This window comes from Dipteris shenzhenensis, chromosome 9 (assembly GCF_047967505.1).
Source record: "Dipteris shenzhenensis isolate YYH24624 ecotype China chromosome 9, Dip_SZ_1.0, whole genome shotgun sequence".
In the NCBI taxonomy this organism is placed as follows: domain Eukaryota; kingdom Viridiplantae; phylum Streptophyta; class Polypodiopsida; order Gleicheniales; family Dipteridaceae; genus Dipteris; species Dipteris shenzhenensis.
Genome location: NC_141604.1, coordinates 17,398,152 through 17,410,183, shown reverse-complemented (window position 1 = coordinate 17,410,183; position 12,032 = coordinate 17,398,152). Strand labels below are relative to the sequence as shown.

Below are 12,032 nucleotides of genomic sequence, written 5' to 3'. Positions count from 1 at the left end.
TGTACAATACTCAAACACATATATAAATGAATGAAAAAGAAGATTAGGGTGGTTCTGCACCCACCAAAACTTGTGTGGCTCTCTATCTCTCTCTCTCTCCTTCTTCTGTTCTTGCTTCCGTTGAGAGCACTCTCAGAACTCCCCTTGGAAAATAAAGGCTTAGGATTGCAAAGAGTAGAGGATACTTCTTCCACCTTGGGGTCCTAACTCCTTATACGTATGACTTGGGAGAAATTCATGAGCAAGAGCTAAGCCAAGTCCATTTGAGGGTTGAAATTTGCTCTCACAATCCATGTAGCTGAGAGCTTGTAGAAAGATCGCTGAATTTCCACCACCCAACGACCTCCTTCTTCTTTGGGTCTAGTGTAAAAAGACCACCCACCTTTGGAAATTCTTCTTTTGGTGCTATAACCCCCAAAGGGAGGTGCACAGTTTCCGAGCAAAAACCTACGAGCAGAAAAGTCCAAGCAATAATTTTTGACACCAACCATGCTTGTATATTTCTCAAAGGAATATACAATTCTTTCTTAATTTCTCATTTATGGAACCATATACTTACTTATTTTTCACTATAGCCCTCATTTTAGAGAACATCATCTATATATGAACAAATAGTGAACACTTTAGAAACTCCTATAAATACCTCCTTACCATACTCTCTTTTGAGGATTTTGGTAATTCAATCAATTTAAAAGAGTTTCCCTAATCTTTAGCAATCCCATATTTGAAGCTCTCATGTAATAATGTATACCATATTCCTTGGATAAGTAGGAAAAAGATATTGGAAACCTCATACTTGAAGCCATTATAATCAATCATAAATTAATCTCTAAGGCATTATCAAATATGGAAAGGCAAGGTAGGGATTTAAAAATATTCCCAATTCTCTAAACCTAAGTACTTTTAAGGAAATGTGGTCTCTATTAAACTCCTTCCTACCATAATATGAATTAGGGAGAAGTTGTAACTCTCATATACATCTTGAAATTTTAAAATTTTCGCTATTACAACTATAAAAAGTATAGTTTCAAGCCCACCATTGCATAGATCATGAAATTTTGAACATTTTTCCTTTTTACAGCTCCTCAATCTGAGCTAAGGAGCAAAAGTTATGACCCCTTCTACATAGGCTCTCCAAGGGTATTTCGCCGGCGGAATAGGGTTGGGATAAGCTCTTCAAACCATATTCCTCTAGCAAAATGCACTTAGAGGGTCTATTAAAAAGGTACTATTTATTTTTCCTAGGTCATCCTCAGGAACTGTAAAGAGGATATTTGCTCAAAATTTTATGATCCAAGCAATGGTGAAAGCAAAAGAAAGGATTTTTGAAAGTCATAAAATAAGTCACCACTTGGACATTATATATGTATATTATATAAAGGTATATTTACATCTATGTCTATTTATCAATGTTTCATATTTACTTACATATTCCTTGAAATAATTTGGAATTTTTAGCTCCCAAAAAATGACTTGAGCCTATATATTTTGACCCCTCCCACCTTTTGTCTGCTCATCGCTCGGGGGTTTTTGCTCGGAAAATGGAAACCCCCTGCCAAAGGAAGGACCTGCATATGTTGGTAAACTTTTCCAATCCAGATTTGGAATGGCACCAACAAGAAGATAGAATGTGGCCTAAGGGTAGATACAATGGTGGTTAAGAACCATCCTTCTCCTAACCAGATTTGCTTGCAATCCTCTCCACTTTCTCCCCTCTCCCTTGAATCTGGCAAGGAACCAATTTCATCTGTCTTTTGTTGACACTGCAAAACCCATTGGAACTCCAAAAAGTTTGAATGCAATACCGTTTGGGGATCCTATGACAACCAATTGTTTCAAGAGCTCTTGATGTTTCTCCTTGAGATCAGAGTGGCTTCTTTTTGTATGATTTATTAACAGATCCAGAGGCCATGCAAAAAAAATATCAAACAATCTAAAACACCCTTGACAATCCGAGTGGTGCTAGGGTTAAGGTGAATTTCTAGTTCACCAAGTGCTTTCTAGACAGTAACTCAATCCCCCTTATGTTGCCCTGGATTAGACGAGAGTGTTGAGAGGCATGGGCAAAGAGGCATGGCAAGGAATATGGATTAGCATAGATTTTTGGAAAGGTATAGAGGATAGTACTGGAGTTAGGGAGGGATGTGAGTAGATCATAATAGAGAGTGGCAAGATAGGGGAGATTAGATTGAAGGTAGACCACATATTCCTTTGGCAAATCCTTGTCGCTTCTAGTAGGCATTGATAGCTTTAAATTTGGATTTTTCTAGGAGTTATATCCCCTGGAAGTTGCTGGTGATTGTTGTAGTAAGGGTAGGAGTCCGGCTACTACCCGAAGAGGGGGGCTTCCCATCAAGCATTCATATAGTAGTATTGCATCAGTTTTTAACCGTATGAGATTTGCATGCACTGAGAGACATAACACATTCTTCTCATCTTCATTCATATGTTGGCATGGATCTCAGAGTCTTTGTGCTTACTAGTCTGGTCCAATCAAGACCAGATACTACAAGTACCATTTTGATTTGCAAGTGTTTCCAGAGTATGTGTATTCTTCCTTCAAGGTGATCCTCTTACTGGAGGCCTGCAACAAGCTCTTGGTATAATGTAGTGATGCCTTGTAGCAAAAGATCTTATGATGACTCCTCTGCATCATCACATCAGCTTGACCTAGTAGTTGAATTTCTAACTTGGAAATTATTGCCTTTTGATTTTTCCACTCCATGCACTTAACCTATTCCTAGAGGAGCCATCCTAGAGCATCAATAGCAATGGTAAAAAGAAGGGGAGCTAGAGGCCATCCTATTCTGATGGATGTCTTGAGACTAAGACATTGTGCCATCTCCCCATTGACACATAATTTTGCAAAGGCAGCCTTTTTGCATTAATACAACATAAAATTGTCAATGCAAAATTACTCCCAAGTGCTTGGAGTCAAAATATAGATTCATTTTTTCATAAAACTCATGCTTACACCTTAAATCACTGCATTGTAAATTTCTTGAGATCTATTTCACCCTTCAGCATCTTGAAAACTAGGTTTGGAATGTTGCTTGGGGAATCCCACTACCTTTCTAGGGGATCCCATGGGGTGGAGAGAGTGTTACGAGTATGGCATATTGCAACACAGAGCTCTTGTAAACCTCACACCATGGATAGCTTTCTCAAGCAAAGCATTCTCTTCTTTAGACGTTACTATCGTGGATGGTCCCCTCCTTTTGTTGCATGTCCACACCTTCCATCCATGCGAAAATAGTCATGGACATGTCTTCCTTAGTCCAACTCTCAATTCCCTTGAGCCATGATGCATTGCCATGCTCGCAAGGTGGATCATACCACTAGGTGGAATGTGACCAAGTAACACCTCTAGGTTGAGGTGAATTAAGCCTTGCAAGTGGCTTTCTTGCCAACATAAGAGCTTCTTCCATGCGCTTTGTTCGTTATATTTCTTTTAATTACACACAAGTGCAATGTAAAGAAAGACGATGCTAAGTAAGCATGACTAATTAAGTGTGTTTACCTAATAGATGAGTTTGGAATGCATGCAAACATCAAGTAGCTCAATAAAGTTAGTGTTACTGTTCACATGGGTAGCTCATCATCGGTTGCGTCTTTTGTCCAATGGGTCGGAATAGTTGACATTTACTCGGCTTATGACATTAGAGGACTGATAGGAGCCTAAGGAAATGTGCTATAATGACATATTGACTAGGGACCTGCAAAAGACAGACTGATCTTTCTAATTTTTTCATGATGGTGGTTCATCTTGGGAACACTTTTGTCTTGCATGACTCCTCTCCTATACACTTGAAATTGGTATCAAAACCTCCGGCTCACCCCCCACTTGTGACCCCACTCAATTCTATGAGCAAGAGAGGCTGAACACTATGAGAGGAGTCATTGAAGTAGTTGGGAGATTGCCCTATAATAAAATGTAGCTCCTTGAAAAGCAATTCTTATGAGAAACGTCCATATTGGCATGGGTTTGATAAGTAATCTTGTTCTTATTGTGATTTTGAGTTGTGAAGTCAACTCTCATTTGACTTGGAAAAATACCATGAGATGTTTGCCTTTGTTAGTAGAATCACTATAATAGATAGGCAACACACAGTGTTGTAAATCTAGAGGTTGGGATATAAAAAATCCTAGACTTAGAAAAGTTTCATGTTTCTATTGGTAGATATTTTAGAGGAAAAGGAAGTAGGTGGATACTTGTCATATTGACCCATCTCCTATCCTTTCTTTAGCAAGACAGGTAGTGTGTCACTAACTCAATCATGGCATTGGATATTGCCTTAAGAAAACCTCATTGTGTAGGACCCCTATCTCCCTTTTAATGTTAGATAGTCTAGGATACACTTCAATTGTTTGGACCCCCTTGTCCAGGTCTACCTGATCAAGATCCACTTGTCCAAATTTGCCTGATTAATCCACTTGTTTTGTAATGAGAAGGCATATAATGCCTAGCGTGAGGAAGAACCAAATCATCGTGTTGGCATTTTGGTTATTGGTGGCTCCATGGAGTGGCTAGGCAAAAGGGGATTAGGTTCGACTTATGTGGTTGTATGTGGCACCCATGCATGAGGAACATGATTCTCAAGTTTATATTGGAGCACATGCACTGTAATCCACTAGCAGCTTGGCAAAACTTGGTAGTGATCTTGCTTTACACATAGCAGTGATCGGCTCAAAGACCATGCCGACATTACTAATTAAAGAACAAGGTTGCCCTATGAATTGTAGCTTTGTTCATGTAGAATAACTGGTGGCATAGTCTAGTGGCACAAATGCCTGACAAATTGATTAACCCAAGCAAATGGGTAGATGTAGAGAAATTTGACTCCACAAGCCAAACAATGATGATGCAATAGATAGTGACCACCTATGCCAATGGTGTATAGGTGATGTAGGCTTGGCAGAGCTATAGACAACAACATGATGGTAGATTGGAAAATGGACTGATGGTGGTATAGTCGATGGTACACTTTCATGAGTGGAAATTGGTAGACAAAGGTACAACGGAGATTGGTAGTTGGTAAGATAGAGGTATAGTGGAGAAAGAAAACAAGCATGTCATAGATGGTCACGCATTAAGATTCTCTAATGGAACATGAGAGGTATTGGTAAGAGAAACAAAAAAGTGTATATTTTCTCTTCAAACACTTAATGATTGGTGGATCCACACTAGCATTTGCATTAACATAAATCCCTTGCAAATATCTAAAAAATTGGGCATAGTACTACTGGGCTTGGACAAGAGACACCTTCATTGGTTAAAGAGGCTTAAATTGGCTCCTAAATTAAAGTCCATGCAATGGTTTATGTGGGGTAGGTGGGATCTATGGTTTCTTTATCTGTTGGGGCTCTTCTGGGGCTTTGTGCAAAGAGCCAGGTGAAGGCCTAATCTGCTAAAGTTGCGTAGTGGCAATTCCTCCTTGCGAACGATGAAAATTTATATTTTTCCTCCTTTCATCTGGGTAAGGTTTTGAGAACTTTCTCAATCATAGACATGCGTCACACAAAAATGTTTTGCCAAGCATAATAGGTATTCTGTACATGAACATCCATATCAAGTCATCAAAACTTTGATTTTCTATACCTTGTGAATTATCAAGAATTTGCATTTGGTTTAGCAGGCAAATTTATTCAATTTCTTGAGATCGATACATCCATCATGCCCATAGTTGTAAATGAGGTAGAAAATATTGATAAGTACTCAAGACCCCTCGTAGAGTACATAGAAGTCACCGTTTTGCAAAATTCAATGGGGATGGCTTCAATACATGGCAAATGAAAACCATGTACACCTTAATGTGAAAGGGACTATGAGACCTAATCAAGCCAAGTGGGGAAAGTGAGAGCACACCAAGCTCACAACAAATAATCACAAGGCCCTTGGCCTAATAGCCCAAGGTCTAGGAGATGAGGTTTACATCACATTGCAAGAATCAAAGATGCAAAACTAGCATGGGAGGAACTTAACAAGAATTTTGGAAGTGAGACTAAGAGCTCAAAAGTGAATCTCTTAATGCAGTTTTTTCGGTTTGATAAAAAAGAAGCAGATACAATGATGGCTCATATCAACAAATTTGAGGCATTAAAGCAACAATTGGTAGGGATAAAAAGGAAGACTGAAGAAGAAGCTGCATCTGTGCTTCTCAACATTGTCAACAAGAAGCCATATGATACTCTTATATCCACACTAAAAAATGTTAATAAAAGTCTCAATGAAATTCAAGAAGCACTACTCGAGCATAAATCAAAAGTAAAGGACAAAGTTCTCCCCACAACTACACATGATCAAGTGTTCTAGAACAAAGGAGGAAAAAATAACTCCTCACCACCACCAAGGTGTTACCATTGTGGAAAGCTTGGGCATACTAAGAATGAATGTTGCAACAAGCACAAAGCAAATTTGGAATGCACATCTTGTGGAAAGATTGGCCATGAAGAAGAACAATGCTATCACAAAAAGAAGCAATCAAACCACATTGTATCCCAGGAAGTTCAAAAATATATATTGCAAGATGGTTGGTATCTATCCTTATGCACCATGGGTTACACCTTATCGAGGCAAGAGCATGAATCGTCATTTTGCATCCTCTCTTTGGCGATCTCATATTTCATCATATTCGGTCCATGCAAATGATGCAAGCAATATTTTCTATGCATACGAGCCACCGCTCATAACGGGCATGACCATCAAATCAGCCACGTGGATGATTTGGAAGGGCATCCCTTTGTAGACTCACATGACTTGCATGACCATCAAATTGACTATATGGTCAATTTGAAAAGGTTTCCCTTTGCAAACCCTCACGGGCATCGAATTGACCACCTGGTTGATTTGAAAAGACAGACATCCTTTTGTGCATTCAATGACAATTAAGAGTGACGCAGACTTTGTGAGGTGTCCAAGAAAGGAGCTAATGGTACCCATCACATTGAGCGACGAAAGTGATAGTGATCTTCTGAGAGTTTTGAGAGATTATAAACAACTAGTTTTGAGAGTTTTGAGAGACTATACACCATTGGTTTACACACACACACACACACACACACTATTTTTTTTGGGTAATTCCTAGGGCTTATATTATAAGATTAATATTGTACAAAGAGTCTCCTAAAAGTGGAGAGGCCAAATCAAAAACACATAGAAACTATCTCCATGCACTGTCTAGATCACCTTCCTTTTTACAAGCATCATAAACTGATTGCCTTAAGGAAGCTCTGAAGAATTCATTAGGCTGATTGAAGTGTTTATGCATGTATGCCATATTATGTTCAGTCCAGAAGGTCCATAGAGCCCAATATCTAATCCAGTGAAGGAGTAGAGAATAGGGTCTCAATGGATTAGGACATCCGCCAAAAAGCCAAAAAAATTTCCCAAACCTGTTATTTGGGAATCTAAGGCATAAAAACCTGGAGATCTTTTGAGCCAAGAGCCTTGAGCATTGACAAAACCATAATAAGTGTGGTACTGTTTGCATGTACCTGGCATCGTAAACATGTAGCTATGGCAGTAGCTATCTTCCTCTTAATCAAAGTAGTTCCATTTGGCAATGTTTCAGTAATGCAACGCCAAAGAAATAATCTTTGTTTGAGAGGCAGCTTGGCCTTCCATAAAATACTCAAGTTCCTTGACCACCAAGAGAGGGGTTTTTGCATATGCCATATAAGTGTGTATCCAAGGCATGGACTGTAGTAGCCTGTATGTTGTCATAGAGGTGAGTTTGCTTAAAGCCACAGGTCGCATATTCAGCCCTTTAGGACATAACTTCCAGTCAGCTAACCTGTTATAATATGAGAGCTAGGGAATGGGCAAGAAAGGTTGCAGAAGATCTTTTATTTTCTTCCAGATAGGCCTATGGTGCATTCCAAGCGTGCATTTGGCCATGACCTCTGTTCATCTACCACATCTGCAATGCATTTGATACCCATTTTGCTTAGGTTACATGATCGGACAGGCTCTTGACAAGTAAGAGGAGGATCAAAAACAACACTCCAAAAGATGCTCTCACCCCTTAAAGAATTAGCATTAGGGTTTGTAGGATCCCATTTGATATTGAACAGGACCTCTTTCCAATCATGAATGAGTGCCGAGGCAAAGGGGCAACCTGGGATTTTCCCCATAAATTTCCCAAGTAAAAGCTCCCAGACATCCACTTCCCATTTGCCATAAAAATGGGTCTGCACAGTCTAACACATGTGGGAAAGCATTCTTGTCCATGGTTGTTCCTACTTAAAGAAGGTGAGCAGCGATGATACCTTTCTCAAGAGTGCATGATAGTGAATATTAAGCACATTCAAACCGCCACATTTCCAAGTTTTGACATACAAGCGGCAATTTCTTGAGCTGTCCAATGTAAAAGTGGCAGAAAGAATTGGCGGCAATTTCTTGAGCTGTCCAATGTAAAAGTGGCAGAAAGAATTGTATATATGCCATAACAATTGATTGCACTATCCTGAGACGGGGACATGAAGTGGCCAAGTGGCAGTTTTCCAATATTCCAGTTTTGGGCGCGCGCACACACACACACATTGGGTGATATTTAGCACTTTGTACTATGTGGTTAACTATTGTCCTTATTTTTGTGTTAGGCCTTTGCTTTTTGTATGTATCAAAGAAAGAAAATTTACAATCTTTTACATATGTCATTTTTCTTTCCACAATTATGAGCAAAATGCATTTTGTGTTGTTGAATTGGCAATTGTGTACCTAGAATTAAGCCTCCGTGCAAGAAGTGGCATTACATTGTGCATGTACATCTCCATGAAAGTTAGGAATTAGCTTGCATTTTGCATGGCTTTACATACATACATATATATAGATAGATATAGAGAGAGAGAGAGAGAGAGAGAGAGAGAGAGAGAGAGAGAGAGTTTTCGTGAAATCTATATTGCATTCTATTACAAAAATAAAGGAAATGCCTAGCAAGCAGGGCATATCAGAAAGGCACTAGAAAATGGCAACAAAGAGTCATTGTGATTGGATCAATGTTATGAGCCATGAGGCAATCATAAAGAGACTCCTCAGCAACCCCAAGAAAAAAGAAAAGGGTCGTTTGCAAAGGTATGGTTGTTCTGAGCTTTCGATAGCATCCAAAAAGCATAGAATCTAATGTAGTGGAAACTTTCATGAAAGCTTGCTGCATGCCACTTTGCGCGTGGATGTGTGCGTGCAAGCACACGCACATGCACACGCACGTGCACACACACAGACACACACACACACATACACACACACACACACACACACACACGGTGGTTGCTCGCGTTCAAATCCCTCGGGTACATATATCTAAGTCACACACATGGCTAACTATGAGGGGCACATGTGCCGGTGGCCTATGCTGGCAAGCAACAGGAGGCATCCCGAGGGATTTGAACCCTGGCACGCGAACCTTAGAGTTTAGCAGGTAGGATTTAGCTTGAATTCGCTATTTGGGAGATGAAGTGTGATTCTCTCACCAACTCACACAACCCAAGAAAAAAAATGTGTGAAAAGGTCGGCAAAAGCCCCCCCCCCCCCCACAAAGAGTGTATGTGTCACAGGCAGCGACACGCGTTTTGGGTTGTGTGCCAGGTGCACGTTGAGCTGTAGACAATCGTAGAGATCGAGGATTCCAGGAGAATTTCTTGCTCCCCCATCTTAGATCATTATGCCATGGCTGATGAATTCGATATTGGCGATTTCGATGACGGTATGGATGTCTTTCAGGTCCAGATTCGCGACGAACAGCTCGATTCCGACCCCGATGATGATGAGGTCGGTAGTTTGTCCGATACCTCCGCAACGCAGGCTCGGCGAGGGAAAGACATTCAGGGTATCCCCTGGGAGAGGTTGCAGATCACCAGAGAACATTATCGCGAGAGCAGATTGCAGCACTACAAGAATTATGAGAACCTGAATTGGTCGCATGAAGATGTGGAAAGGGAAAGCTTGCAGTTTGCAAAAGGACGGACGTTTTACGAGTTTCGAGAGAACACAAGGTCGGTGAAATGCACGGTGGTGCACTTCCAGCTCCGGAATCTTGTCTGGGCTACCTCAAAACACGACGTTTATTCGATGCACAGCTCCTCAGTTCTCCACTGGTCTCCTTTGACACGAAAATCGACAGAAGTTCTTAATGTCTCTCGCCCTATCGTGCCGGCTCCTGAGGCGCAGAGAAGCCCATGGGCTTTAGAGCGTGTTGCAAATCATGTGCAAATTTGTACCATGTGTGTTAAAGACAATCTCTTGGTGGCTGGTGGATTTCAAGGGGAGATGCTGTGCAAATTTTTGGACCGCCCTGGAGTTTCTTATTACACCAAGATCACCTTTGAGGAAAATGCGATAACTAATGCCATTGAGATATTCGAGAATTCTAGTGGTGCAATGTGGCTGATGAATTCAAATAATGATCGTGTTGTTCGGGTTATGGACGTTGAGAAGTTTGAGGTGCTCCAGAGATTCAGCTTCCCTTGGCCTGTCAATCACACCTCAGTCAGTCCAGACAATAGATATGTGGTCGTTGTGGGCGACAGCGCAGATGGGTTTCTTGCCGACAGTTTAACCGGCAAGGTAATAACAACCCTGAGAGGTCATTTGGATTATTCCTTCGCCTCTGCTTGGCACCCAAATGGATATATATTTGCTACCGGTAACCAGGACACTTCCTGTAGATTATGGGATGTCAGAAATCTGAGTTCTTCGTTTGCAGTTCTGAAAGGTCGGATAGGAGCAATACGTTCTCTTCGTTTCACATCGGATGGACGATTCCTTGCAATGGCAGAAGCAGCAGACTTTGTGCACTTATTTGATGTCGAAAAGGAATTCAAGCGATCTCAAGAAATTGACATTTTCGGTGAGATTGCAGGGATTTCCTTTAGTCCAGACACAGAGGCTCTTTTTATTGGAGTTGCTGATAGAACGTATGGCAGTCTGCTGGAGTATAACCGCTGCCATGCGAATGCATACCTTGATTCAATGTGGTGAAGATTGCAGCAACCTTGCGTGTAGCTCCTGAACTCAAAAACCTCTCTCGCCCCCCTCGTCTTCAAGCTTTATCTAGATGTTTTTGTGCTGTAGCTCCTATGTGAGTTCTTGCAAAGTGGATCAGCGTGCATGTTCGAAGTTGTGACTCCTCATACTCATTGTAAGTCTGTCCGAAGTGGACTATTGAGTATGAAGATTGCATTAACTTGATCTATGTTTCTTGAACTGAAACTCTCCCCCTTTCAAAGTTACACGTAGCAAAGTTGAGGACAAGGAGCAGCATAGGGCTGTGACCTTCATGTAAATGCTCTTCAGTTGACCTCTTAGGCGAGGGTTCTTGCACAGGCCATTGGTATTGTAGCTTTGCTGTATAAAGAGAACCAAGCCTATAGAAAACAGCATTGTGAGCACAATAATATGATACTGTATTTATTTTGCGTGCACTAATACGTAGGCAAAAATTGAGCAAAGCAGCAGCATCGGTTTGTGACCCTGATGTAAACGTTCTTTCAGTTTAGATCTTATGTGAAGGTTCGATTGGCATTGCAATTATGGTACTCCCTTGTCTTTTGCATGCACTTGGTTGCCTACTTAGGAGATTCTGTTATTTTATTTTATATTTATTTTGATGAAAATTTTAGTTCTTGTTAGGAGGACTGGGGCATGTAAAACGTTTTCCGTAATCTCATACCTTCGTTGGGCGTAATAGCATCCTCATTGGGGCTAAAGGAGCAATCTGTTCATAGTACTGCCTATCAAATTTTAAATAATGTCAAAGGACGAAGATCTCCTTAGGACAGTATCGTCCAGTTTCCACGAATCAAGGGCCCTAGGCTTGACAGGAAAATGAGAAAATGTGTCTATGGCTTAGCTGTGAAGCCCATTCGAGAGGTCCTTGTATGTGTATAGTGTTGGAGATTAGAGGTCAACTCCCCACCTATGAACCTCCTCCTCGGACGTGGGGGAGTGTAACCTGTTGAAGAGAGGCCACATGAGCAGATCCAAAGGCTGCTATGTGGAAAGTTTGAGTGAACATGAAGCCTGAGATGTAGGA

General features: G+C 40.8%; 1 protein-coding gene across 1 annotated transcript; it reads left to right on the top strand.

Moving 5' to 3' along the window:
- Positions 1-9,480: 9,480 nt before the first annotated feature.
- LOC147898300 (putative WD repeat-containing protein C2A9.03) lies at positions 9,481-11,475 on the top strand. The gene has a single exon (XM_087379255.1). It carries the CDS (start codon positions 9,668-9,670, stop codon positions 10,976-10,978), a length of 1,311 nt encoding a protein of 436 aa, XP_087235381.1. The 5' UTR covers positions 9,481-9,667; the 3' UTR covers positions 10,979-11,475.
- The last annotated feature ends 557 nt before the right edge of the window (positions 11,476-12,032 follow it).